The 26,432-nt window shown below is 42.1% G+C and overlaps 1 protein-coding gene across 1 annotated transcript in view; it reads right to left on the bottom strand.

Annotated features, from left to right (window-relative positions):
• Positions 1–26,432, bottom strand: part of SPECC1 (sperm antigen with calponin homology and coiled-coil domains 1) — a 186,322-nt gene that overhangs the window by 35,495 nt on the left and 124,395 nt on the right. Inside the window, exons 10-12 of the mRNA XM_063110531.1 lie at positions 26,118–26,199; positions 22,934–23,120; positions 18,650–18,752 (exon numbers count right to left, since the gene is read on the bottom strand). Coding sequence (XP_062966601.1) covers positions 18,650–18,752; positions 22,934–23,120; positions 26,118–26,199 — 372 coding nt within the window. The remainder of the gene's footprint in view (positions 1–18,649; positions 18,753–22,933; positions 23,121–26,117; positions 26,200–26,432) is intronic.

Raw genomic sequence — 26,432 nt, 5'->3', positions numbered from 1 at the left:
TTGCTCTCCCTCCACAACGCACCCTGAGACTCCACTCTTACCCTCTCTCTACCCTGTAATTCTTCCACATAGACCTTTATGACTTACAGAACCCTAGAGCTCAAATCCCTGGTGAACAAAAAACTCTTTCCTTTTCCTTAAGGACATGTAGGATTGAATCTTCCAGTCTTTCTAATAGGTGGTGATGATGGGAAAGGTGAGAAGCCCCCTCTGAGAGAAGGGAGGAAAAATAAAACAGCTAAATATCTATATTAGAAAAAGCAGATCTGTCCAAACAGGCAAGAAACATGGACCTAAATCAGTGAGTTAGCCATTAAAGTGTTTTTAAAACAGTGGTGGCAGGTGGGCTCCAATCAGAGCTGTAGCTCTGGAAGTCTGGAGCGTTCCTGCTGTGGAGAGAACACGGACAGAGAGATGCACCAGCAGAATGGAAGATACATGCTACCACGTTCACGAATCTTGAGCACAGCATGCTAAGTGAAAGAAGCCAGTCACAAAAGAAGAAACACTACATGAGACTGCGTCTACAAGGTACATAGAACAGGCAAATTCATAGAGACAGAAAGTAGAATAGACGTTACCAGGGACTGGGGGAGGGGTAGAGGGGAGTTAGTGTTTAATGGGTACAGAGATTCAGTTTGGGATGATGGAAAAGTTTTGGAAATAGAGAGTGGAGATGGTTGTACAACAAAGCGAACGCACTTAATGCCACTGAATTCTGCACTTAAAAATAGTTAAAATGGTAAATGTTACATTATGTTTATTTTGCCACAATTTAGGAATTAACCACAGGACAGCAAATTAGATCCAGTGCCGTGTGTAGGTGGTGGTTGCTATTAATCCACCACAGAATGGAAAAACACCACCAAAGAACACCTAGAAAACCTAGACGAGTCAGCTGTCTACTCAAACACACAGGCATCAACATAAAAACACAAAGATGGAGAAAGATCAGAGAATATGACATCACCAAAGGAAACCAACTAAGCACCCGCAACGGACCCAGAACACCACCAGATTTACGAAATGTCTGACAGAGAATTCAGAACAGCTCTTTTAAACATGTTCACGAAGTCACAAGAAAATGCAGGTAGAGAACTAAATAATATTTGGAACATAATCCAGGAGCAGAACGAAACTAGACAAAGGAACAGAATCTCTTAAAGATAACCAAATAGAAATTCTAGAAATAAAAAATACGTTATCTGAACTGAGAACCTTGATAGAAAGCTCCAACAGCAGACTTGATCAAAGAGAAAAAAGAATCAGTGAGTTCAAAGACAGAACATACTAAATTATCCAATCAGAGGAGGAAAAAAGAAAAAAAGAAGAAAAAATGAAACAGAATTGCAGCAATCACGAGACTCTTTCAACTCAAAAAACCTCTGCATACTTGGCGTACCCAAAGAAGACCAAAAATGCAAGAGACCTAGAAAGCATATTTAAGGAAATACTGGCTGAAAGTTTCCCACGTATGGAGAAAGAGAAAGATGATGGCATCCAGGTACAGGAAGCTCAGAGGTCACCAATCAAATTCACCCCAAAGAGGAACACCCCAAGACACATCATAATCAAATTATCAAAAACCAAAGACAAAGAAAGAAAACTGAGAAATGAAGGCTTTTGTAGACAAACAAAAGCTAAGGGAATTCATCAACACTAGACATGCCTTACAAGAAATGCTAAAGGGAGTTTTTTCAATTGGAAAGACGATATGCTAAACATCTGATAAGCATTTATAGAACATTTCATCCAACAGCCGCAGAATACATAGTCTTCTCAGCAGCACATGAAACATTCTCTAGAACAGACCATATGTTAGTGATAAAACAAGTTTCAACAAATTAAAAAAAAATTGAAATTGTATCAACTATCTTGTCTGACCACAATAGAACAAAACTAGAAATCAATAATAGAAGGGACATTGGAAACTACAAATACATGGAAATTAAACATACTCTTAAACAACAAATGGGCCAAAGAAGAATATAAAAAGAAAATTTAAAAATTCCTAGAGACATATGAAAATGAGAACACAACATACCAGAATCTATGGGACACAGCAAAAGCAGTTCTAAGAGGAAAGGTTACAGCAATAAATGCCTATATCAAAAAAGAAAAAAAGACTTCAAATAAACAACCTCACATTACACCTAAAGGAACCAGAAAAACAAGAACGAACCAAACCCATGTTAGGAGGAGAGAGATCACAAAGATCAGAGCAGAAATAAATTAATTAGAGATTAAAAAAACAAAAGTTCAATGAAACAAAGAGTTGGTTTTTTGAAAAGATAAAAATCAATAAACCTTTAGCTAGAATAACAAAGGAAAAAGAGAGAAGACTCAAGTAAATAAAATCAGGAATAAAAAAGGAGACATTATAACTGATACTACAGAAATACCAAGAATATTGGTATTGTAATATCACTAATATTGGTATTGTAAAATATAACCTTCTAGATCAAAAGAATTAACTAACATAAAATGTAAAATCTACCAAGAAGAAATGAGATAAGCTACAAATCTTTAAGTATGGTTCAAAATATCCACAGCAAAAACTCCTAGAGATCAAACATTTTGATAAAAACCACAGGGTAAGAGACTTCAACACACCTCACTCAGGATTCATCGTATCAACTGCCCACACTATGAGAGAGGACACAGCCCAGCTCCCAAAGTGAGGACCAGGGACAGTGATGGGGCCCCTGGGCCATGAGCACCATTTCCCTTGAGAACAGGCAGGCGCTTTGCTTTATATCTGTGCAAACCTAAAAGGTCCTCAGAGGACTTTCGCCAAAAGAACAGAATATTCAATCCCAAGGAAAATTTAAGTCTTTGCTTTTTAGAGAACACGAACATTGCCTGGAACTTTTAAATGAGAGGTTTCCCAACTTTTACCAACAAAATTTTAAATAACTTTGGGTTTTCATTTGTTATATTGGAGTGCTAGAGTCTTGTACTCAGAGTATGAAACATTCTTTTCGGCTAAGAGTCAATTTTGTTGCCAATCCTACTAAAGAGGGCAGTAAAATACTGACTGCATTTTTGACAATGTATACATGATACAGGGTTTTAGTGCTCACTAACATCATAACAAAAAAATCAAGCCTTTTTAACAAAAAACTTCATTTATATCTAAACCAAATAGGGCCGAACCCGTGGCTTACTCGGGAGAGTGCGGCGCTGGGAGCGCCAAGGCCGCAGGTTCGGATCCTATATAGGGATGGCCAGTGCGCTCACTGGCTGAGCGTGGTGCGGGCGACACCAAGCCAAGGGTTCCGATCCCCTTACTGGTTACAAAAAAAAAAAAAAAAAAAAAAGAAAGAAACTAATTAAACCAAATAACAAGCCAAATGTCTCTTTATTACTAATGGGGTATAAAAATTAATCTGCTTCATATTAGAAAATAACCATAATCAAGTGGAGATTTTCCCCCAGGAATAACATACCATGACCAAGTTGGAATTATGTCCCCAGAAATATAAGAATATTTCCCCACTGGGAAATCTCTTTATGTTGTTAATTACATAAACAGGTTAAAAGAGAAGAAATGTAATAAAGATAGCTCAGTAAATGCCCAAAAGGAATTTGATACAATTCTTATCTATTTCTGGATTTAAAAAGAAAACAAAATCTTTTAGTAAACTCAAAACAGAAGTAAGCTTCCTTTAGTTGAAGGAGTATTTATCAGAAAACAATACAAAAATCATATTTAAAGGTGAGATATTACTATAAACAGAAAACAAGACAAGAACATCCACCATCAATAGTATTATTCAGCATTGTTCTGGACTTCCTTCCATGAATGAAATAAAACAAAAAAAAGTACAAGAAATACAAATATTGGAAAGAAGAAACAAAATTATTATTATTTGTAATGGTTTACCCTAGAAAACTCTAGAAAGTCAACAACTCTAACCAAATAATGAAAAACGTCCAGGCATACAGATAATCATAATAACGCTAATAACAAAGACAACTAACGTTTACAGAGCCCTTGCTGTGGTACCGCACGCAGGGAGTACCTAAGGTCATTTTCTCATTTTTCTGCACAATAGTAACCTGTGGCAGAGGGCTAGACTAACGGATCAGCAGGAGAAAATGCAAAGTCCAGACATATACTTAATTCTCATTTAGACCTGGTCCATCAAGACGTTAAAGAAAGATTGTTAAATAAATAAGGCTAAAACAAATGGCTATCGATTTAGGAAAAAAAAAAAAAAAAAAAGGTAAAACTGTACCTAATAAAATAAATACAAATTATAAGAGGAAAAATGATTTATGTATGGATATCTTTCTTTTCGTTTTTATATTTTATTGCATAAAATTTACTTATACAAATATAAGTAAACACTTACTTTCTCTCTTGAAACCCAACCAGACCTCAGAAAAGACATTAACTGATAGGGAAAAAGGGCACAGGAAGGGAAACAAAATTTTGGCAGCTGAAAAGTCAGCAGACAAGAAATTACTGACGAAACAGACCTAAGAAAACAAAATCCCAAGCCAGCAGTCGGGAAGAGCAAAGAATCAACCTGATTTACAAGCAAAATTCCCCAGAAGCTCAGGAAATCGGTGGCACAAACTTCAGGCAGTGGGAATGAAAGTGGTTGAAAACAGGAGGACTGGGTTGGAAAGCTGTTTAAAAAGCAGCTACAGCCCTTTCTGCACAATCAGGGAGTGAATTGGGGTGTCTGCACAGGGTGCACACTGAGCATAGCTGAGGCAGGAGTGACAGACAGAAAGCAAGGGAGCTAGGGGGAAGTACACACGATGTGTGCTGAGATATTCTGCTAGTCCCTCCCACCCCAAGGCCTCTTCTCTGGGTTTGTCCCCAATAACGGCTGCCAACCAATGCCTCAGGCAGTAGACTAGAAGGCCTTTCTCTGGGGAATCCAATGAGCCCAATACGAAGGACCTAACGATACTGACCTAAAGACCCAACATCATCATGAACACACCACAGGCACAGCACCCTGCGGTGAAGACCACAGTCACAAGCCTCATGCACATGTTAAGAGCCACCAGTCAGCTCTGTAGAGCCCCACAGTTAAATATGAGCAGTCAAACCTCTAGCAGAAAGAGACCAGATGACATCAACAAAACAAAGGCACCTGTAGAAAACAGTCTCGGCAGGGAGAAGATCTGGAGATTAAAAACAACCTATTACCCTCAGCAAAATTCATAGATGACATCACATCTATGAAACAAGAACAAGACGTTATAAAAAAATTCAGGATACAAAAAAGAACTTGGAGAAGTTAAAAATATAACAGCAGATCTACACAATGAAATTTTATTCAGCCTTAAAAAGGAAGAAGATTCTAACATATGCTATATAACATGGATCAACCTTGAGGACATTATATTGAGTGAAATAAGCCGGTCACAAAAGGACAAATGTTGTGTGATTCCACATATGAGGTACCTAGAGCAGTCAAATTCATACAGGCAGAATGATGGTAGCTGCCAGGAGCTGGAGGAAGAGGGGAACGGGAAGTCAGTTTTCTGACTTCTAGCGCTCTAAATTCTAGGGTGTAGAATTTTGGTTTTGCAAGATGAAAAAGTTCAACAATATGAATACATTCAACAATACTTAGTTAAGTATTGTGCACTTAAAAATGGTTAAAATGGTCAATTTTATGTTATGTATATCACAGTACAATTAAAATAAAAAAATTGAAACGATGCAAAAACAAAAAAGATGATAGCAGAAATGAAATATTTAACAGACTTTGAAGGATTAAGTTAAGGAAGCCTCCCAGAAAACAAAATCGTGAAACAGATAGAAAATAGGAGAAAAAGGATATGAGAATTAGCGAACCAGGCTAGGGGGAGTTCCAGAGAAAGAAAACAGAGAAGAAGTTACCAGTGAAATAACTCAGGAAAATAAGGACATGAGGGACCTTACGGAAGGGTGCAGTGACTGCCCAGCATGATAGAGAGAGGGAGAGAGAGAGACAGAGAGAGACAAGAAAAAAAAAAAATATATATATATAGCAAGGCACATTGCCCTGAAATTTTAGAATGTTGGGGACAACCAGAAGCTTCTGCATGCTTTTGGAAAAGAAAAGTGCCACAAAGGATTGGAATCATTTTATTCTTGCTGCAACATTGGCAACTAGTAGACAATGAAGCGATGCCTATAAAATTACGAAAAAAAAAATTTCTGACCTAAAATTTGATGTGCAATGAAGCCATCAGGTATCAGGATAAAATAAAGTTGTAAGGTCATAATATTTTACCTTCCACAGACCCATTCTCAGGAACATATTGAAGAAAAAAAAATAAGGAAAAAAAAATAGAACGTGGGACATAAAAAATCAAAAACGAGAGGCAAAGAAATACCAGTGAACCTGTGCACCAGGCACAGGGGGCGGCCGGGCCGGGGGCGGTCAGGGGCTGCGGGAGAGACTGTCCCAAAGAGGAAACTCATGGAATCTCTGACCCAGATGATGTATGGAAATATTTCACCAAGAGTTTGCGGTTGAGTTAGTGATAATAATGTAGAAAACTAGGTAAACAAACAAAAACAAGACAATTTTAAGTGTAGGGGGAACAAAAAGCTGTGCAAAAAGGAAAAAGTAATAACTGCAAATACAAGGGTACTTCAAAAAGTTTATGGAAAAATAGAATTAAGATATAATAAGAATTAAGAATTTTCCCACGAAGTCTTTAAAGTGCCCTCATAGGATGGACGACTCGGCGTATCTATGAATCACATGCATGTCATTTCAATGCGAACTCCAAATGTCTACAACCACAACGAAACAAAGGGAGGCGGGCAGCACTGGGGATGAAAAAGAGAGAAATCCTCATCTTTCACAGTCGGAGATCAAGATAAACAGAATAACTAAAATAACAAGCTAAATAAAAACTAACCATAACAACTAAATGAAAAGTAACAACTAAAATTAAAAAGAACTAAATAAAAAGCCAGAAGGAGCAGTTATAAGCATGCTGTTTAGCAAGGTAGACGGAAACACGGAAGGATCAGCGGGGCAGCTGGACGTGCTTGGCTCTGGGGAGTGGGAAACTAAGTTCTGAGAACAGGCCGACTGCTCTGCCCACGAGGATCTCTGTCGACCTCATTGTGAGCATGTATAACTTTGATAGAAATAAAAACCAAAACCCAGAAAGCGCCCTCACAGATTTCAAGGGAAAAAGAGGACCCCGTGACTCCCAAAACAAGCAAAGTGACTGAACTAGTAATTTTCGGAAGAAGTGTAGACGTGATGAAGGGACGGATGAAAGGTGCGCACTCCATCAATCGTGAAGAATGAAAGAAATGCCACAAGGGCATGCGTCCAGGACTGGGGAACGGACAACCTCGCACGTGGCGGGTAGAGGTGTGAACTGAGTGACCTTGCAGGAGAGCACTCTGGTAAGACATAACAAAAAAGCAAATCCATTTCTAAAAATTTTTTCCCCCTAAAATCTAGCACTATTTCACAAATATTTAGTACAAGCATAAGAAGGCATGGTAAGTGACATTCATCATCATGGTACTTTTTAAAAATTGAGGTAAAATTCATATAACACAAAATTCACCATTTTAAACCAGTTTAGAGTATTCAGTACTTTGAAGGCATTCAGTAGCTTTTAGTACATCTGCAGTGCTGTGTAACCACCACCACCACGCTACTTCCAGAACTTTCTCATCTCTCTGAAAGGAAACCCACACCCACTAGCAGTCACTCCCCACTGCCCCTCCCCCAGCCCCTGGCAACCCTTAGTCTGTGCTCTTTCTCTATGGATTTGCTAATCCGGACACTTCACATAAGTGTAACCACACACTACGTGGCCTTTGCATCTAGATTCTTTCACTCAGCCTAATGTCTTCAAGGAACACTCATGCTGTAGTCCGTGTTGCTGCTTCATTCCTCTTATGACTGAATTCAAAGTCCAGCTTCAGTGAGCACTGGGAGGACTCACAGGACTCAGTACACAGTCACAGTCACAGCCATTCACAGATTCATCACAGCAAAAGGACGCAAGCAGCAACAGCACAGCGAAAAGGCATGTGGGGTGAGGTCCAGAGGAAGCCAGGCTCAAGCTTCCAAGATCCTGTCCAGCAGAGTCGCAGGACAATTACTTCCCCTGGCAGCGAGCTGTGACAACGCATGTGAAAGGTTGTCTACCAGGGATGCGCAGGAGACACTTGGCACCCAGCGTTTTCACTGGGCGACTCCACTTGGCACATACCACATTCCAGACTCCCTGAAGGAAAGCAGCCGTTCAGCACAAACCACATGTTTGCACAAACAATTCAGGCACAGAGAGCCACTCGCCAGTTCTGGGAACGGTGGGAAACCTCCTGAAATCCGAGTTCCCAGACGTCAGCCACGGGCCAGCCTTGTGAGCAGCCTTTCTAAGGACAGCCGTCCCAGGCCTGCCACGTTCACCCTTTTCTGCACAGTGGCCAAAGCACGGCTGCTAACAGCATCGGGTTTTATGTGATGGAGTAATCTTCTCTCAGTTGATTTCCAAAATTCCTGGAGAAGAGGCCGGTGTCCCCGCTTAGACCGCCTTGGCTGCTGCTCTGGTGTTCACGTGGAACGGTGGCAGATAAGCCCCTCTCATCTGCTGCGCACGCATTCTGACGGGTCTCTCTGTGCCCTTCAGTTCCACGCTTTGCTCAGAAAGTCATTTTTATTACTCGGAGTGTCACACATCTGGGCATTCACACACAACTGAGAGCAGGAAAGGGTGCTCCAAAGCACGCGGGCTCGTGAGAGAAAATGAACCGGAGATGTGGGTCACCAGGAGACAACTGTGTCCACCTCAATTTAGGAAATAGCCTCTTGTCTTTATTTTCCAAGCAAATTCAACCTCAGGTTGTAAGTCAACACTTGTGCCATCTAAAACTTCTCCACAAACCATTGTGTCACAAACGGTGGCAGAAGCAGAGACAGTGGGAGAAAGAGGGCCTTGGCAGGGAGGAGGCCATCGGGGGCTCATTTCCTACCGAGGATCTATCTTTACAGTGAAGTTGGGAAAAGAACTACTCTGAGTACAATAAATAAATCAAAAGATTTCAAGTTCTCAGAATTGTGCATGTAGCCCTCAAGAGACCTGTCTCAAAAAAGAAAGCAACAAATGGAGCCCCACGTGGCCTGCTAGTTAGCTCCCAGGCTGTGGCTGTGGGATGAGTGTATGTCACTGCCTGTCTGCGGGAGCTCGGAGACAGAACACGGCTGCCTGCGACATGGCTGTTCTTCCCAGATTCAAAACAAGATTCGGTTTGCACAAAAACTGACTTTCTTCTCCAAAGAGAAGATATATGAGGAGTCCTTAAAAATTCATGGAAAGATTTGTATTATCTTTTAATTCTATTTTTCCATGAACTTTTTGAGGTACCCTAGTATCTCCCAGCTAACAGGTTGAAAGCTACTTCAAAGATGTCTATTTGTCCCGTCATGCTACTACAGGTACCCCCTGCCATCTGAATTCTTGCAATACAACTTCAGAAACTGAACAAATTCAGACAAATTTTCAAGTAAATCCCTTGCTATCTAAACTCTTCCTTCTTGCTTTCTGAAATGCGAGAACCAAACAGGATTTGAAGAACAGGAGATACACTTCTATGTCTTTCTCTAAAGAAGTGGTAGCAAACTTTTTCTGTTAAGGGGTAGGTTGTAAACAATTTCAGCTTTGCAGGGCATCTAGTGAAAAGGTCACTGTTGCAACTACTCACTTCTGCAGCTGCAGCACAAAAGCAGCTCAGACAATATGTAAAGGAATGGGTGGGGCTGTGTTCCAGTAAAACTTTATTTACAGAGGTATGCAGTGGGCCGGATTTGGCTCCTGGCCATAGTGAGCTGTCCCTTCCTTTGAGTGGAGACTTTAACCTAGTTTAAGAGTGTCAGGCCCATATCATTACTATTACAAACAGCAAGCTCTGATGATATAAACATTCACTTTTACTGTCTTTATAAAATAAGAAGGGACCATGCCTAAGTGAGAAAATTCTTAATTGTATATAATATGTGCAATTCAGGGTAAGGATATTTTAGGTATACCCTTGGAAAAATGCTGAAATGCTGTTTTTCTAAAAAGATGTTTCATCAACCTTTTATGTTTATATTTTAATTTTAAAAGACGCAGGTTAGAAAGAAATAACTAACTCATTGATTGACAAGGCTTTGAAGTGGGATGGCAGAGATGTGAATGGGACCCAGCCCGGCTGGCTCCTAAGACCCGTTCCACACACTGCAATTCCAACAGGGCGTGCGTGCTCTCCTTAGGTGTTCTGTTTTTCCACTTTAACTTTCTTCTCAGGAGGGATCTGGTTTAATTATTGACTGTAATACATCTTTATGGCCTTTTCCCTCAGACTTTCCACCCTCAAATTATATGTCATAATGTAACATTCAATACAAAGAATATATTTGGATATAAACCATAAAAAAAATACCTGTGAATCCCACCTCCCAGATAAAAACTAGATTACCAACATCTTGCAACTGTCTATTTTACCTTATTGTTTCATTTCAAAATTTTTAATATACAAAGTAATACATGCACATGTTCTTTTAAAGTTATAGTTCGAAGAGATTTGTAACTTAAATAGCAGTTCCTCCCCCACCCCTACCCACTCCTCTTCTGCCATCTCCCTGGTCTCCTACTTAAGCTCTTCTAACTGCATTTATCATTTTTAAAATAAATAACAGCTTTACTGAGATATGTCACATACCACAAAGTTCACCCTTTTAAAATCCAGTCGTTTTTGGCATATTCACAAGCTTGTGCAACCACCACCACTACCTACTTCTGTAACATTTTCATCAACCTCAAGGAAGCCCTGTCTCCGCTGGCAGCTGCTCTCTATCCCACTTCGTCACCCACAACCGCTACTCTACGTCTGTATGGATTTGCCTATTTCATATGAACAGAATCATATAACATCTGGCCTTTTCCATCTGGCTTCTTTACTTAGAAAAGGTGCAGTTTAAAAAATGTCTTTCTGTTAAAAATATTACATGTTTATTGGAGAAAATGTAAAAAATTCGGGAAAGCACGAATTAATTTTAAATATTCATCCAGAAATAATTAACTACTCCTAACATCTGTATAAATTTCTTTTACGAAATTGAAATCACACTATACAAACTGTCTTCAAATTTTCTTTTTGACTTAATGTAATGTGCACATTTTTTCCTGTCTTTAAATAAATTTTTCCAAAGCATGGTTTTAAAGGCTTTATAATATTCCATTGTACACATATACTACGATTTGATTTTCCTGCTGTTAGTTTATCTCATTTCCAGTTCTTTCAAAATAATTATTAATAAAACTATAATGAACTTGCTTGTGATCACATCTTTACAGGCATCCACATTTATTTCCTTGACATAAACACCTAGAAATACAATTTGTGTTAAAACGCATACTGATTTTTAAGATTCCTGATACATACTGCTAAATCTCTCTCCCATGGGTGTGTTCTTCTACATGCTCACCTGTGGTGGAGCAGGGTTTTCATTTTGACCACTTCATCATTTAAAAAAACCCTTCTGATATGGTAAGCAAAGAAATGGTTATTTCACTCTTCAATTTGTATTTTTTTGATGACCAGAAAGATTGAACTAATTAACATGTGGTTTAAAAAATAATTTTAATATTTTTGGCCATTTATAAGTATTGATAATGCCTGTTAGTGATTAAAAAACCATTTTAAGCTACGTGGAGTTGCTATGTTGAGCCCAAGAATCCACAGCCTTAGGCCGCTCCCAGAGCCTGTGCTGCTGAGATGTGCAAAACTCTGGGAAGGCAGGATTCCACTTTAATTTCCTTGGAGACAAATGAGGAATGCCATGTGCTAAGGTGCACATGGCTTCAGGAGTAACCACTTTTCAGCTGGGACACTGCAGAGGCCAATGTGCCATCGCTTTTTTGGGGTTGAACTTCCATCCAGAAGCCTCCCATATCCACTGCAAAGAATCAACCCATGATGCAAATGCTTGACTCCCAGCCTCCTCTCCACCCACCCTGGACCTCAGCTGCACCTGCCTACATCAGCCCCTCCAACACACTAAGCCCCTTCTGCCCTGAAGGTCCCTTCCAGCGGGCTCTTCCTGTCACTGTGGTCCTGACGCACACATCGCCCCCCTGCCCCAGAACCCAAGTCCCTGTTGTGCAGCCCTTGGCCTGTCCCTTTCCCCTTTTCTTTCTTAGTTTTCTGTCCCATCCCCTTCCTGGAGGTCCAGACCTGTGCTGAGACAGCAGGTGTTTGGCATATATCCATTGAGAGGACGTACGTGTCAATAAAACTAGTCTGAGGATTCCCCTCACCCCCGCACTAAAACTACTCAGGTCATTTCCCAATCAACGCTCACCTAGTTGACTGTCTCGGGACACCCCCACGATGTTCTCCTGGAAAGTGCCCTCAGGCAGAACTTCAGGAGCCCCCAGCCCAAGGCCACGCAGCCTGCAGCCCCCCGGGTGCGCTGACTCCCTCTCCCCCAGCCTCAGGCTTGTGAAACAAAACGAGGAACCCCTCAAACTTTGATTTAGCCTGGGTTACAATGAAGAGAAAACAAGAATTGTATGATTCACAGTGGGATGCTTGGGAAGAAATGATCTCGTTGACAATGCAATTTTCTTACCAAGTTATCTTTCCTAAGTCACTTTACTTAAAAAGGCAAGATAAGGAAGGGATGGCTGCGGGGTATTTACACACCAGTGTCTACAAAAGCACTGCAAGGAAAGCCCGGTCATGGGGTCATGGGGCGAAGGTCTTATTTGAGTTTAAACCTGAGGAGCTTCTGTCCTGTCACAAGTCAGTCGCTCTGCTCAGATCTCCCTGAGAAGGAGCGAGCAGCTCCCTGACTGTTCACCACGATTTTCTGGTTTAATCTCTCATGACAGGAAGCATACCACGGCAACGGAGCTCATTGATTTAGGTTTGTCATAGGATAGAGCATTTATTCACTAATATACAGAAGACGTTGTAAGAAAAAGAATGTTCAGTTAAGTGGTACGTGAACTCTGGAGCCTTGACACGACAGCCCAGTGCCATGCATGCACAGGGGCTGAGGGTTTCTCTCGTCTGTCAGAAGCTTCAGAATCTTTCGCTTTAGTAGAGTGGAATGCTCGAAACAAGGAGCACTTCTAGAAAACCCGAATCCCCCTATGGAGCTCGTTCTTCCACCGTGTTGTGCTCTATGCTGATTGGGACAGGCTGGCGCTAAAGCATCAGAGTGCTGAGGTCTCGCTGACACCCAGAAGGTGCCACACAGCCTGTACTGCCTTGGGCCTTTTCTCCTTCCTCTCCCTATCCTGGTGCCCTCAGACCTCGGCGAGGCTCAGGACAGTCATGTTGCTTTGCTGGCTGCCTTTCTTCAGATGAGGGACCTTGACCTGTAACACCCTGATGACGTGTGGAATTCAGCCCTAAATCTCTCCAGTGTTCTCTGCCACCTCCCAAGAAGCACAAAAAGCCACGGCCACTCCACACCTGCACGGGTGACACCTTGTCTGAGTTCCCAGTGCCCTGCCATGCCCTGGACCCTCGGCCAACACTGGTGATGTGATCAAGGTCATGTAGTGGATTGAATTATGTCCCCCCAAAATTCCCTGAAGCTTGAATTGTGTCCCCCAAGTTTTATTAGAAACTTGGCCCCCACTGTGACTGTTAAGAGGGTGGGAAATCTATTATGGTAATTGAAAGGTGTGGAGCCTTAAAGAGATGGCAGGACAATCCTTAAAGGATTGTAGGACCATACAGTATTGAATGGATTAAGAATGGTGGTCGGGGGCCGAGCCCGTGGTGCACTCAGGAGAGTGCCGCGCTGGGAGCGCAGTAACGCTCCCGCTGCGGGTTCGGATCCTATATAGGAATGGCCGGTGCACTCACTAGCTGAGTACTGGTCACGAAAAAGACAAAAAAAAAAAAAAGAAAAAGAATGGTGGTCGGGCCATGGTTCCGAGGGCTTTAAAAGAAGGGGAGCGTCTGCCTGCTTGCTTTCTCTGCTCTCTCTGCTCCCATCATCTTGCAATGTGAGAACCCTGGGTCACTGTCACCACCACCAGATGGACTTTGGACTTCCTAGCCTCAGAAACTGTAAGCAATAAATTTTGTTTTACTTTATAAATCACCCAGTTCTGTGTATTCTGTTATAAGCAACGCAAATGGACTAATACAGGTCATAAGGGCAATTACAAAAGGGTGATATCTGCCAATACCCTGGGTGAACTTGGAAGCAGATTCTTGCCCAGATCCTCCAGGTAAGAGCCCAGCCCACTGACACCTTGACACCCAAAGCAGAGAACTCAGCTGAGCTTGCAGGGACTTGTGACTAAAAAACTGTGAGCTACTAAATGGGTGTTGTTTAAGCTGCTATATTTGTGTTGATTTGCAGCAACAGAAAACGAATACAGTGGAGTCACTGGGGTCATAAGGTAACATACAGAATTCCCCAGTTCCTTTGTTAGGCTCAGATTATTTGCCTATCCCAAAATCGAACGAGCGATGGTCTTCTCTTTGTCAGGCCATGACAAAAGAGCTCCCGCAGCTCCTGTCCACTGGGTTTCTAATTCCTTTAGAGTGTGGAGACTCTTGGCAACTTGACATGCAGAACTGTAAAGAGCTCCGTAGGCTGAGGTGTGGTTCTTAGATCGGAGGCTCTCAGGGCCGCCTGCGCGTGGGAATTCCCTGAGCAGCTATCTTAGTCCACTAGGGTGGCTATGACAAAATACCACAGACTGGGTGATGACACAAAGTTACTGCTCACAGTCCTGGAGGCTGGAAGTCTAGGATCAAGGCATATTAGGTGTCTGCTGAGGGCCCATTTCCTAGTTCATGGATGGAGCCTCGTTGCTGTGTCCTCGTGTGGCAGAAGAGCAAAGCAGCTCTCTAGGGCCTCTTTTACAAGGGCACTAATCCCATTAACGGACCTAATCACCTCCCTGAGGCCCCACCTCCTAACAATCACATCAATCAGGTCTCAACATACAAATTTTGGGGGACACAAACATTCAGACTATAGCAGTAGCTTTTAAGGATATCAATGCCTGGGCCCCTCCTCAGGAGGTTTTGATTCTTTAGATCTAGGATTTGGCCCAGAGACAGTTATTTTTCAAAAGCTTCCTAGGTGCTTCTCCTGCAGAGTCCACACTGAGATGCCCGGTGGACAGAATTCTAAGATGTCCGCTTACCTCTGCTCCCTGGTGTTACTCCTGTGATTATGCTATGTTACGTGGCAAAAGGGATTTTACACATGTAGTTAAGGTTACAAGAGGACGTGACTACTCTCGTCTCCTTGCCTTCATGTCTGAGCTGAGCAGAATGTCTGGGAGGGCCTCCTCTTCCATGAGTACCACTTCAAGCTCACGCCCTTGCACTTGATCTCAGCCCTGGGGCGGCCCTGAGGATGGCTGGACGAGGGTCTGGCTGCTCTTCTACGTCTCCATGAACTGCCGTGGCCATCGTGTGTGACTCAAACTCCCACTGACACAGTCACTCCAGTGACGACCTCCTTACCCCAACCTCCCAGCCCAGTGCTTGGTGTGAAATAAAGATCAGTGTCCTTCAGGAGAGGCGATCCATCACTCCAATGTCACCACCCTGACCACTGGACTAAAACTGTACCCATACTCCCGACACTCCCAGCCTCCTTCCCTGCTTTACCCTTCTCCACAGCACATACCCCTCCTAATACAGCACGTGCTTGACTTTCTTGTTCTAATGAACTGTCAGTCACATGAGGACGTGAGTTCCATGAGAGCCAAGATTTTTGTCTGCTTCATTCATCGTGGGATCTCTGGCACTGACTAGGTCTCTCAACAAAAATTCATAATGAATTAATACGTGAAGAGATTTAACATAAGTCATCATGCTATACTTTTATGAGGTAAAAAGAAAGTTAAGTCCAAATGCACATGGCTACTGGTTTTCAAAAAGACTATACACTATCTGAGTTTTCAACTATGTTTTGGCTTCCTGATTCTAAGAGAACAAGCTCATGAGGTGTCTTAAACAGGTCTAGAGAAGGGGTATTTTGTGATGGCTAAATAAAGAAGACACGAGTTTTACATTTCTCTCTAAATTTGCAGAGATTTAGCAATGAATCTCTTCAGGCAAAATATTTTGTGTTTCATCAAACATAAAATGTTTTAAAAACTAATTCAAGATGTTTGCAAAAACAACAACAAAAATTCACGACAGCAGGAAATAATATTCTCACAACTATAACTGGAAATAGCTTACGGTCTGTCTTCTCCCTGCAATTTATCAACCTTACACCACAAAGGGCCAATTCCTTCTGAGCACGTCTTTTTATACCCACTCTGAAAGTTCCCTCAACCCGCTTCTGGAAGGTGGGAAATGACAGTACAGGGACCACATGTGGCTCAGCCACAGCCAAGACCTCACTCCTGACCAACTACGCGTTTTAAACTGTTTTCTTCAATTTCCCATTCCCACTCCTGCTTCCTTTATGCTGTGACTCCGCGGTCAGCTTTCTCTCTCTGACTTCTGGTTCTTCTCCACTTCCTCAGCAGCGTGTCTGACGTGCTAAGGGATGCTCTGCCTGAGATGCCCTTCATTTATGGGATGGTGCAGCCCTCACAACAGGGCTGAGGCAGAGTGGACAGAGCAGCCAAAGGAATAAACGATGGGCCAGAAGCAAGTTCACACGCTGGCAGCTACTATTACTGGTTGTTAACGTGACCAGTGTCAGAGATGCAAAGATACAAGATGCTTACGTTCCTGGGCAGATTCTGATTGTAAGACATCTGACTGCTGATGTTACAAAGAGAATCCAGCCCTGCTGATTAACTATCTGGTCTGGGTATTGGCTGAGGCCCAGTTTTCCAGCTAATTTCTTTCCTTCTCTGTCCCTGCCACTCCCAAAAGCTTGAGGTTGGGAAAGGAGTGCTGTGGTGCCAGAACTTTAGCAGTTTCAGCAAAACAGAATAAAGGGATAGGAGAGCCAGGCCCAAGCAAGAAGAAAGCAGTGGGAGTTGGCAGTTCGAAGCAGATATCACTGAGTGTGAAAGGCGGAACAACAAAGCTCCTAGACGAAAACACAGGACAACATCCCCACGACTTTGAAATGAATGACTGCTTAAGCAGGACACAAAAGCACTAACCACTAGAGAAAAGACTGGTAAATTAGACTTAATTAAAATTAGGAACTTTGTTCATCAACAGAGTGAAAATTCAAGCCACGCTGGGAGAAGGTATGTGCCATACATCTCACAGAAGACCTATATCCAGAGTATGTGAAGAACTCCTAAAAGCAATAATGGAAAGAAAATCTGATTTTAAAATGGGCAAAAGGCCCAAGCAGGCACATCTCCAAAGAGACTATCGAAACAATTAGCATGTGATAAGGGGCCTGACCTCATTAGCCAACAGGAAAATGCAAATCAAAACCACAATGAGACACTACTCCACATTTACCTCAATGACCATGAGTCAACGCTGACAATACACAGTGTTGGTGACAATGTGAAGAAATAGATCTCTCATAAATTGCTGGTGGGATGTAAATTATACAACTACTTCAGTAGTGCTTGGTACTGTCTACTATACTCAAATGCATGCACACCTTACGGCCCAGTAATTCCATTCCTAAGTGTATGTGCAGCAGGGATGAGAACATACATGTTCAAGTGACATGTACAAGAACATACCAGCACTATTTTAATAGCCCCAAACTAGAAATGACTTGGCTGTCCATCAGCTATAGAACGGATAAATAAATAGTGGTATAATCATATAGTGGGTTACTAAATGGTGAAGAAAATGAACTATAGCTACATGCAACAAATGGATAAATCTTACTGACATGACACTGGGTGAAAAAAGCCAGATGCAAATATCACACGGTTTTTTATTCCAGGTGTAGAAAATTCAAATACAGGCAAATCTAACAGTATTTAGGGATGCATGCTTTTGTAGAAAACTATAAAGAAAAAATTGAGGTCAATAGTTCTCTTAGGGAGCAGTGAGGGGTTACGACTGGAAAGTCATGAACAGGTTGTGCGAACTGGCAACACTCCGTTTCCAGATGAGACTGATGACTGCATGTGTTTTCACTTCATGATAATTCATGGAACTGTCATTTCTATTCCATGCACTTTTACCTTTGTGCATGATATTTCATAATAAAAAAGCTTAATCTTACATTAATATTACTTCCTTATCTGACCCTAACAGAAAACAAATACTGCTCTACTAAACCAATGCTCAAACTAAATACAAACAATGCTTAAAGCAATACAAAGAATATTTTTGGAAAAATTTTGGAGGCCCACCTATGTGGGGCCATTATATGAATTAGGAAAAGGCACCATTATTGGGAAGGTGATTTAGCAAAACCTGTCTCCTTGGGAGGAATCAGCCTGTTGGGGCACTGCGTGGGCAGTTTATGTTTCCTTTGAGCAATGAAAAAGGTCCTCCTTCCCACAGGGGATGCAGCCTTGCATTGAGGTGTACAGTTTGTTGGGCAGAGTGCAGACTGGCTTTCAGTCCCAGGTGCCCCCTTGTCTGGGTGCCTCTGTGCAGTGCGCACGTACCAGACCCTCCCTGCCACGGGAGTAGAGGGGACAGTCATACGCATGTTGGGCCATACAGAACACGCACTGGCGCAGGACGACGACCACCCAGACCTGGCTGGAAGTTGGCTACAGTGTCCCTTACCGCATATCCTTCTGTCTTCTTCTGGCACCACTTCAGCAGTGCGTTTCGTTTGGAGCCGCCGTACTCCCCGGCCAGGGCCACCAGAGGGTCTCTTCTTTCCACACTGGTTAAAAAGAAGAGCACGTAATAAGGAGAAGATGCTAACTTTTAGAACCCTCAAATATACACTAAATAAATAACTAGATTGGAAAAGCAAAAGTCTGCGCTTATCCAGCGAGACTCTAAAGAAACAACCAAATTAGTCACATTATAATCTATTACATTATGTTTCAAGGTATGAAAGAAAAATTAAATTGTCCTTCGTAACTATTGTAAATCTAGGGAGAGCTTTGTTTTGTTTTGCTCATCCATCTAGCCTTTTATTTGTTTACTTAAGCACAGTATCAGTTGAATTAAAGACACTAATCCAAATATTGTAAAAAAAAGGCTATCTCTGTATCTAAATAACATATAGAAGGTAGATTGAAAGGACATATTAAAAATAACTGATTGGCTGCTTGAGGGAGGTGATGGGAAATAAGATAAAATAACTCAAAAGAGGGGCTGTGACACACTAATGGGGTCTCCATACTGCTCAGTCTGTGGTACATTAACTCAATTCTCAGCACCTGATTTACCAAGTTGAGGTGACTTTACTAACACCTCAGCATTCAAAGAGCAAGGGCTTAAGTGCCCCACACTCAATTTTCTATTGACATCGACATTAATTTTCATGCTAGCCAAAATCATTCAAATATTAAAAAGGGATTTAAGATCACACAGTTCCTTCCATCACGAATATCATGCAATCAGAACCATATTCTTGTAGTATTTCTGTACAGTACTCTATTTCCCTAACACCATGTGCAGGACTGCAGGAGTAGAAACAGGCCCACATGAGAGAACACAATGGCGGTGCATCTCTGGAGTGTCGGATGAAGCAGGCAATAATTTAAGAGTGACTGGATTTACTCCTAGGATGTACATCATCAGGGTTCATACACAAGAATGTTCACAGCAGCACTTGCTATGAAAGTAAAAAATTATAAACACCCAAGTGCACATCAACAGGCAAATGGATAAATAAGCTGTGGTATATTCATGCACTAGAATACTACTCAGCAAGAAAACACTGATGAGTTACAGATGCATGAAATAATGTGAGTATCAGGAACAATTTTGAATTAAAAAAAAAAAAGAAAACAAATATGTTTCCATGTACACAAAATTTTAAATATGCAATTTAAAATATTGTTTATATTGTTTGGGGATGCAAACATACATGGCTAAATTGCAAAGATCAGCAAGGAAAGAGAGATACAAAATTCAGAATGGTGGTTACCTGGGGGAGTGGGGGCAGCGAGGCCAGGCAAATAGAGAGGGGCTGATGGGAAATTTCAAAGGAAAAGTAACTTTCTTTTCCTTAGACTGGAAGGTCGGCATCCAGGTGAATCTCCATTGTGTTATTCTTTATACCTTTCACATATTTTCTTCTTCTTCTTTTGTATCCATCCAACATTTAATAAACATTTTTAAATGATTTTAGAAAGAGTAACAGGATGATGCTAGACCTCAAGATGTGAACCAAGGAAGAAAGATTTTAAGAGAAAGTTCACACTTGAATTTAAATTTTTCTTGTGTAATCTGATGACTGCTTTTCTGTGGATTTGGCACGTATGTAAAGCCAAATCCACGAGCGGCTTTGGTCAGAGCTGCTGTAAACTACAAAGTCATGACTCTGCCTGTATTTGCCACACCTGGTCCCGTGTCACCCTGGAGAACTGAATTTCTATGCCTGACACAGTAGAGAAGACTGAAATGAAAGCCTGGAAATGAATTTCTGGTAAATAGATGACTGAAACATTCACCAAACATTTCTCTTTAAAAATAAAGTTAACTAAATATAATTGCCAAAAAAATAAGTTTAACAATAATAGGATGACAACTTCTACAGTAATTTCTATCCTGTCTTTGGTTTATCTCAATGACATGAACATAAAATTGAAATAAGAAACTAATTTCACTAATTTAGCCTTTCATAATGAAAGGTAAAACATCAATAGCATATTAAAACAAACAGAGCTTTTTTATATGTATTTCTTACATAAAGAAAACAATTTTAGAATAGCACTAATTTTTCTGGTCCTTAAAACCTGTTTTGATTATTTAAATCTCTTGCACATAAACAGGACAATATGTAAAATCTGGGGTTTTAAATTAAGCCTCTGAAATACATGACTTCATCTATTTGGCTCTGAATACAGTCTGTACCTAAAGATACAACAAGACCTGAGCTTACTCAGACTTTCATAAATCCTTTTATAATTGATAGATCTGTCACATAACCAGTGCCATTTTAGACAAGCCCAAGTACAAAATGGCACCGTCCACCTCCTCCCCTCCCCTCTCCTGTTCTCTTTTACAAGAAGCCTCATGGTTTCAGAGAAAATGAAACTTTCAGCATTTGTGCATGTGCAGAACTCTCCATTCCATGACCTAACTCAATCCCCAGCCCGGAATTACATCACCCAGCTCTTGGTGACAACAAACCAATAGAAGCTCCCACTGCCCTATGTTAGCTGCTGTCCCCCCTTTTCAGGGCAGCCCAGGGCTGTCCTCCATTTTGAGTACAGCTCGGCAGATTTCTTTCTTTAATAAAGCTTGAACAGTACCCAGCATCTCGGCTCACTTTCTTTCAGTAATACCCACATTGGTAATTATAATATTCATTAAAACACTATTAGTCCTGAAGTGGCCAACTCTGTACATTCATCTGTCTACCCATTCATAAACACTGAGGGAAGTGAAATGCTATATGTGTAGCAAAACCTAAGGGGCTGGGAAAGGTATCGGAATGTGAGATAAGGGCCGGCCCGTGGCTCGCTTGGGAGAGCGTGGTGCTGATAACACCAAGGCCATGGGTTCGGATCCCATATAGGGATGGCTGGTTAGCTCACTTGGGAGAGCGTGGTGCTGACAACACCAAGTCAAGGGTTAAGATCCTCTTACCCGTCATCTTTAAAAAAAAAAAAAAAAAAGAAAGAAAGACAAAATATTTACTGTCCAATTAATTACCCCTAAATGGGGACACAGGCCTGTTATGCAAGTTATTCACACTACAAAGCAGTACAGGAATTGAACACCCAAGTGAGTCAACGTCAGTGCTACTAGAGAGGTTAGTTACAGCTTCAGGGAAGGTTTCACCTTGAAGGAGAAGCAGTATTTAGAAGCCTGAAAAACAGACAAACATAGACGGGCAATTCAGGCCAGAACCTTATAAGCAAAGACTTGCAGTCATTGCCTGCAGGATGCTGCAAAGGCAGGGAGCAAGGCGGGCTCAGATGGAGTGAAGGGCTGGGCCAGCCACGCAGGTGAGCAGGGTGTGGCACTCAGCTGTGGAGCAGCTGGAAGACCAGGAGGAGGAACATGGATAACAGAGTGAGTCCTGGGAGGTTTCTGCAAGGTCTGCAGCAGGATGCACTCAGCACTTCAGAAGACTCAGCAACATGAAGCAGAGAAGACAGAGGAGAGAGAGGAAGCTGCTGAAAGATGTTTGCTGGGGCTGGGATGATCAGGGGCAGTGGCAAGGGAGGAAGTGACAGCAGTGTGGGAGCAAAGATAGGCTCCTGGTGACAACATGCCAGCCTTGCTGTCCTCTCCCTCTCCCACTCCATCCTTCACATCCCTGTGAAAGTTCTACTTATGCCTCACTAATCCTTCTTACATGCCACTGTTTTCTGATTAATCCTCCTTAAAGCGTAGTTTCGGTCTTATTGAACCACCGCTCAAAAACAAAATCTCACAAACTTACTGGTTCCCCACTGCTTTACCAAAAAAGTACAAACCTTTTTCTTCGCATTGAAGCCTACCTTTCCAGCTGTAATATCCTAGTCATTTATCCATCTACCCAACACACGCCCACTGAGAGCCTACTACATGTACGGCAGGGTCCCCGACCTCACTAAGACCACAGTCTGGTCAGATGAAATAAACCACCCACCGCTCTCCAAACACTGTTCCACAGCCAGCTCACGATGGCACCTTTGCACACCCCGCAGAAATGCCACTTCTCTCGATCCAAGCACATATATATATATATGTTTTTTAACAGCCCTTTGTTACATGCTGCACAATGCCCCTGTCTAGTGCTCTCCCCTCAGGCTTGTGGAAGGCAGGTACTGTATCTGCAACATTTTCATTCAGGAAACAGTTATAGAAGTAAATCAACCGTAGGGGATAAAATGTAGGAATAAAAGGTTATCAGCCCAATGTTCTTCTGACTTTTCACTGTTTAACACACGATACCTCAGTTTGCTTTGTGGTTTCAACCCCCCAGCGGAAGCGCTCAGCAGTCTAGTGCTCCCGAAGCCCAGAGAGGGGGGTCTGCCCAGAGACTCCAGCGAGGGACTCTTACGGAGGTAAGGGTCTGGCTTCAGGTCTTCAGCTCTTCCCTTTAGAAGATCTGTGTGAACAACAGCATAATCATCTATTCCTGAAGAAGAGAAATTTGATTGGTCATCATATTTTATTCTCAAGATAAAATTCTCATTTTATTCTCAAGCAGAAACACACACACACATTTTGGTGTAATAAAAATGCACATTAGGGACATGATGTTTCCTAGAAAGGGTTTTCCAGGTAGGACCAACTACATAGTTTATAGGGCCTAGTGCCAAATCAGCCGCTTGTTCAAAAATTATGATGAATTTCAGGACGGTGTCATCCAAGCTTTAAACCAAGCGTGTGACCTTCTCAGAGCCTGATGTAACTGCATGATTCACATGCCCACGAAGCCCCGTCCCCAAGTAGTGTATTTTGTTTTCATGACGGACATCTGAGAGAGACAGAGCTGGCAGGAAAATGCCTAATGTGGTCATTAGGTCACAGGCAGCAGCAGACAAAGCTGGGAACCAAGAACAACTATTTTACAAGAGAAAACACCATTTTAATCATAGGACGGGCTCACTAAAAAATAAGTAAAAATAACTCTTAAGGCTTCTTTCTGCTGTTATATTAGTCTGAGTCAAAACAAGTAATGAAATGGGCTGAATCCTCCAAATGTATTTCTTAAAGGACGATGAAGATGGAGAAAATTTTCAAGAACATCTAGCTTATATTTATAGAGGAACCTGGAGCTCAGAGAATTAGGTGACTTGTTCAAAGCTACACAACATGCCAGCGACCAGGGTGAGCCCGTGGTCTGCTGTGATGACCTACAAAGAGTCACTGCAGAAAACAATACTTCTACAGCTAACAGCCATCAATTATGGGCAGTGAAGTGGGGAGTGAGGCTAATTAGGTCCAAAGAGTGAGAAAAACAGTGTTTACATCACTAAAGAGAACAACAAAAACAGCTCATTAATCCCTATTTCTGCATCTTCGGCTGACCTCAGTGTTGACAAGCAATTGCTGGAAAGTGCTAGAAGCAAAGCAATTTTCACTGTGTAATCCTTTTTTTATTATAGTAAACAATCCTCCAAGTAGACAGGTGCCTGGGGGGACAGGAGGGAGGGTTGTCAAATGAACTGTTCACTTCAGAGCAATAGCTGTTGCGGTCTCAATTTCAGTATTTACCTTGCAATTAAGAGAATGGTTTCTGTACACAAGAAAAAAAACTTCAAAGCTGGTGGAACAGAAGGAAGAGGACACAAATATTATGATCAAAAGTTTACCTAGTATTACTGTACACTTAAAAATGGTTAAGATGGTAAATTTTATGTCATGTGTCCTTTACCACAATGGAAAAACAAAAGAGCTCGCCTAGCACTATGCATATCTCAAGCTATTCCTATTTCACACTACATGGCAAGCAGGGAGCCTCAAGTCGGGTGGGTGCGCAGCCCTGGCCTCCCCCGCACCCCCCATTTCTAGAGAAGGGACGCTCAGACCTGGTCTCCTGATTTCAAACTCATTGTTTCTCCACCTCCACTTAACACCGTCTCTGTTTTTTCTTATTCTCCTGACCCTGGACTCCCCACTGGTCTCTGGTCAGTCATCACTTCCTTCTTCTTGGAAGTCATCATTATGACTTGTGGTCCTATATAAACTTCCTCCACTTCTTTATCCAGCTGCGACACACAGTCAGCCTCACTGCCAAAAGGCAATGTGGTAGGAAGAACCAGAAAATATCCTGGTCCCACATGTATTCAAAATCGATGTGGCCTTTGGTAAGGCACTTAGTCTCTGTAGGGCTTGAAACTCTCACATGTAAAATAAGAGGAATGGGCTGAGATAACTTTAAGTTCTCAATGTCAGTGTTTATCTAAGTCTAAAATCCTTACTTAACTCCATAAAAAAAGCAAAGAGTCAGAAGGAAAATTTACCTCATAGAAATACTGTTTTAAGAACAAGCCAGAGCATGGTTGACCATGGTCTAAAAGAAGTACATCTGGGTTTTATTTTTATTCCTATCATGTTATAGAAATTTTGTTGTACACTTACAAACAAAAGGGTCTCTGTCTACGTGAGGCAGACTTTTGGCTTTCTATCCTTCCTGCAGGCACCAGTAAATGGTTCGCTTAGTGTTCTTTTGTTGTTTTTGTTCCCTAACGGTGACCACACAGACACATACATGCAAACTTCTAGGCATGTGCTCAGGGCAGCCTTAACCTTCTCCTAGGCTGAAGGTGCGGCCGCTGCCTGTCTGCTCTGGGCGTGAGAGCATGCTGGATGGGAGGAGAGGCCGAGAGGGGACGGCACACCTGCACAGTGCTCGCCACATGCCAGCTGTATCCTAACTAAATGCTTTAAGTCCTAGCCACGATTCTGTGAGGCAGATAGCATTATTTCTATTTTAGAGACAAGGAATCCACAGCACAGAGAGGCGGAGTAATGCGGCCAAAGCTGGACTATGAGTAGTGGCGCCGAGATTCAAGCCACGTGGTCCCACGCCTGCGTCCCTGTCCCCGCTAAGGGCCACTTCACACCTGTTATCAGCAGGACAGGTGCAGCCTGGATGAAAATGTGATGTGTGAGGACTGCTGATTACAACCTTCATTTCATTAGCAGGATTTGAATTTTAAAAAATACTGCATAACAACAGGAAGAGGATTACACTCAATGACAAAGACATCTTAAAAGAGGCATATTTTAAGAATTCTGGAAGCAACAGGGCATATTTCAAGAATTGTGGAAGCAATAGACATTCAAAATCAGATAAGATTTTTTTTCTTAGAATAGTTATCTTTTAAAGATTAGAAGCTATTCTCCTGAAATTCAGTTAGAAAGAACAGAACACAGGCTGGCACTCTTCCCTACACGCACGCCGAGGAGTGCAGCTGGCTGGAGATGCCGTCTTCCGTCAGGGGCCCTGCTGGAGCTAATGTCCACAAAATGTTCATCTAGGGGTTGAAACTGCTCGGAATAAACACCACTGATTATTTTTCTAAGCTCAGTTTCGTGCTAAGAAAAGAAGAGAAGTTACCTCACCCTCCCCACACCCCCGCCCCCCACAAATAAATCAAATTACTTCATATCTAAGGCAATTTACCCGAGAGGGAAAGGTCTGGAAGATCCAAGTGCTGAGTAGCTCCTTTGCTGGCTGTCCGCATCCCACTGAAAGTTGAATGCCTCTATAAAAACAAAAGGGCACACCAGCACAGGTGAGCTTGTGACACTGAGAACAGCACAGACACAGGTGTACGCGTGTGTGCAAGTGCGTGCGTGTGTGCATGCAACAGTTCCTAAGCACAGTAGAGTCACCAGGGGAGCTTTTAAAATTACTTATTTATTTGAATAGGTAATAAATGCGATTGACACAATCTTCCAAAGGAACAAAAAGGGCAAATAGTGAAAAGAGAGTCTC

The sequence above is a fragment of the Cynocephalus volans genome, chromosome 10, assembly GCF_027409185.1.
Source record: "Cynocephalus volans isolate mCynVol1 chromosome 10, mCynVol1.pri, whole genome shotgun sequence".
Lineage (NCBI taxonomy): Eukaryota > Metazoa > Chordata > Mammalia > Dermoptera > Cynocephalidae > Cynocephalus > Cynocephalus volans.
This window is presented reverse-complemented; position numbering and strand designations above follow the sequence as displayed.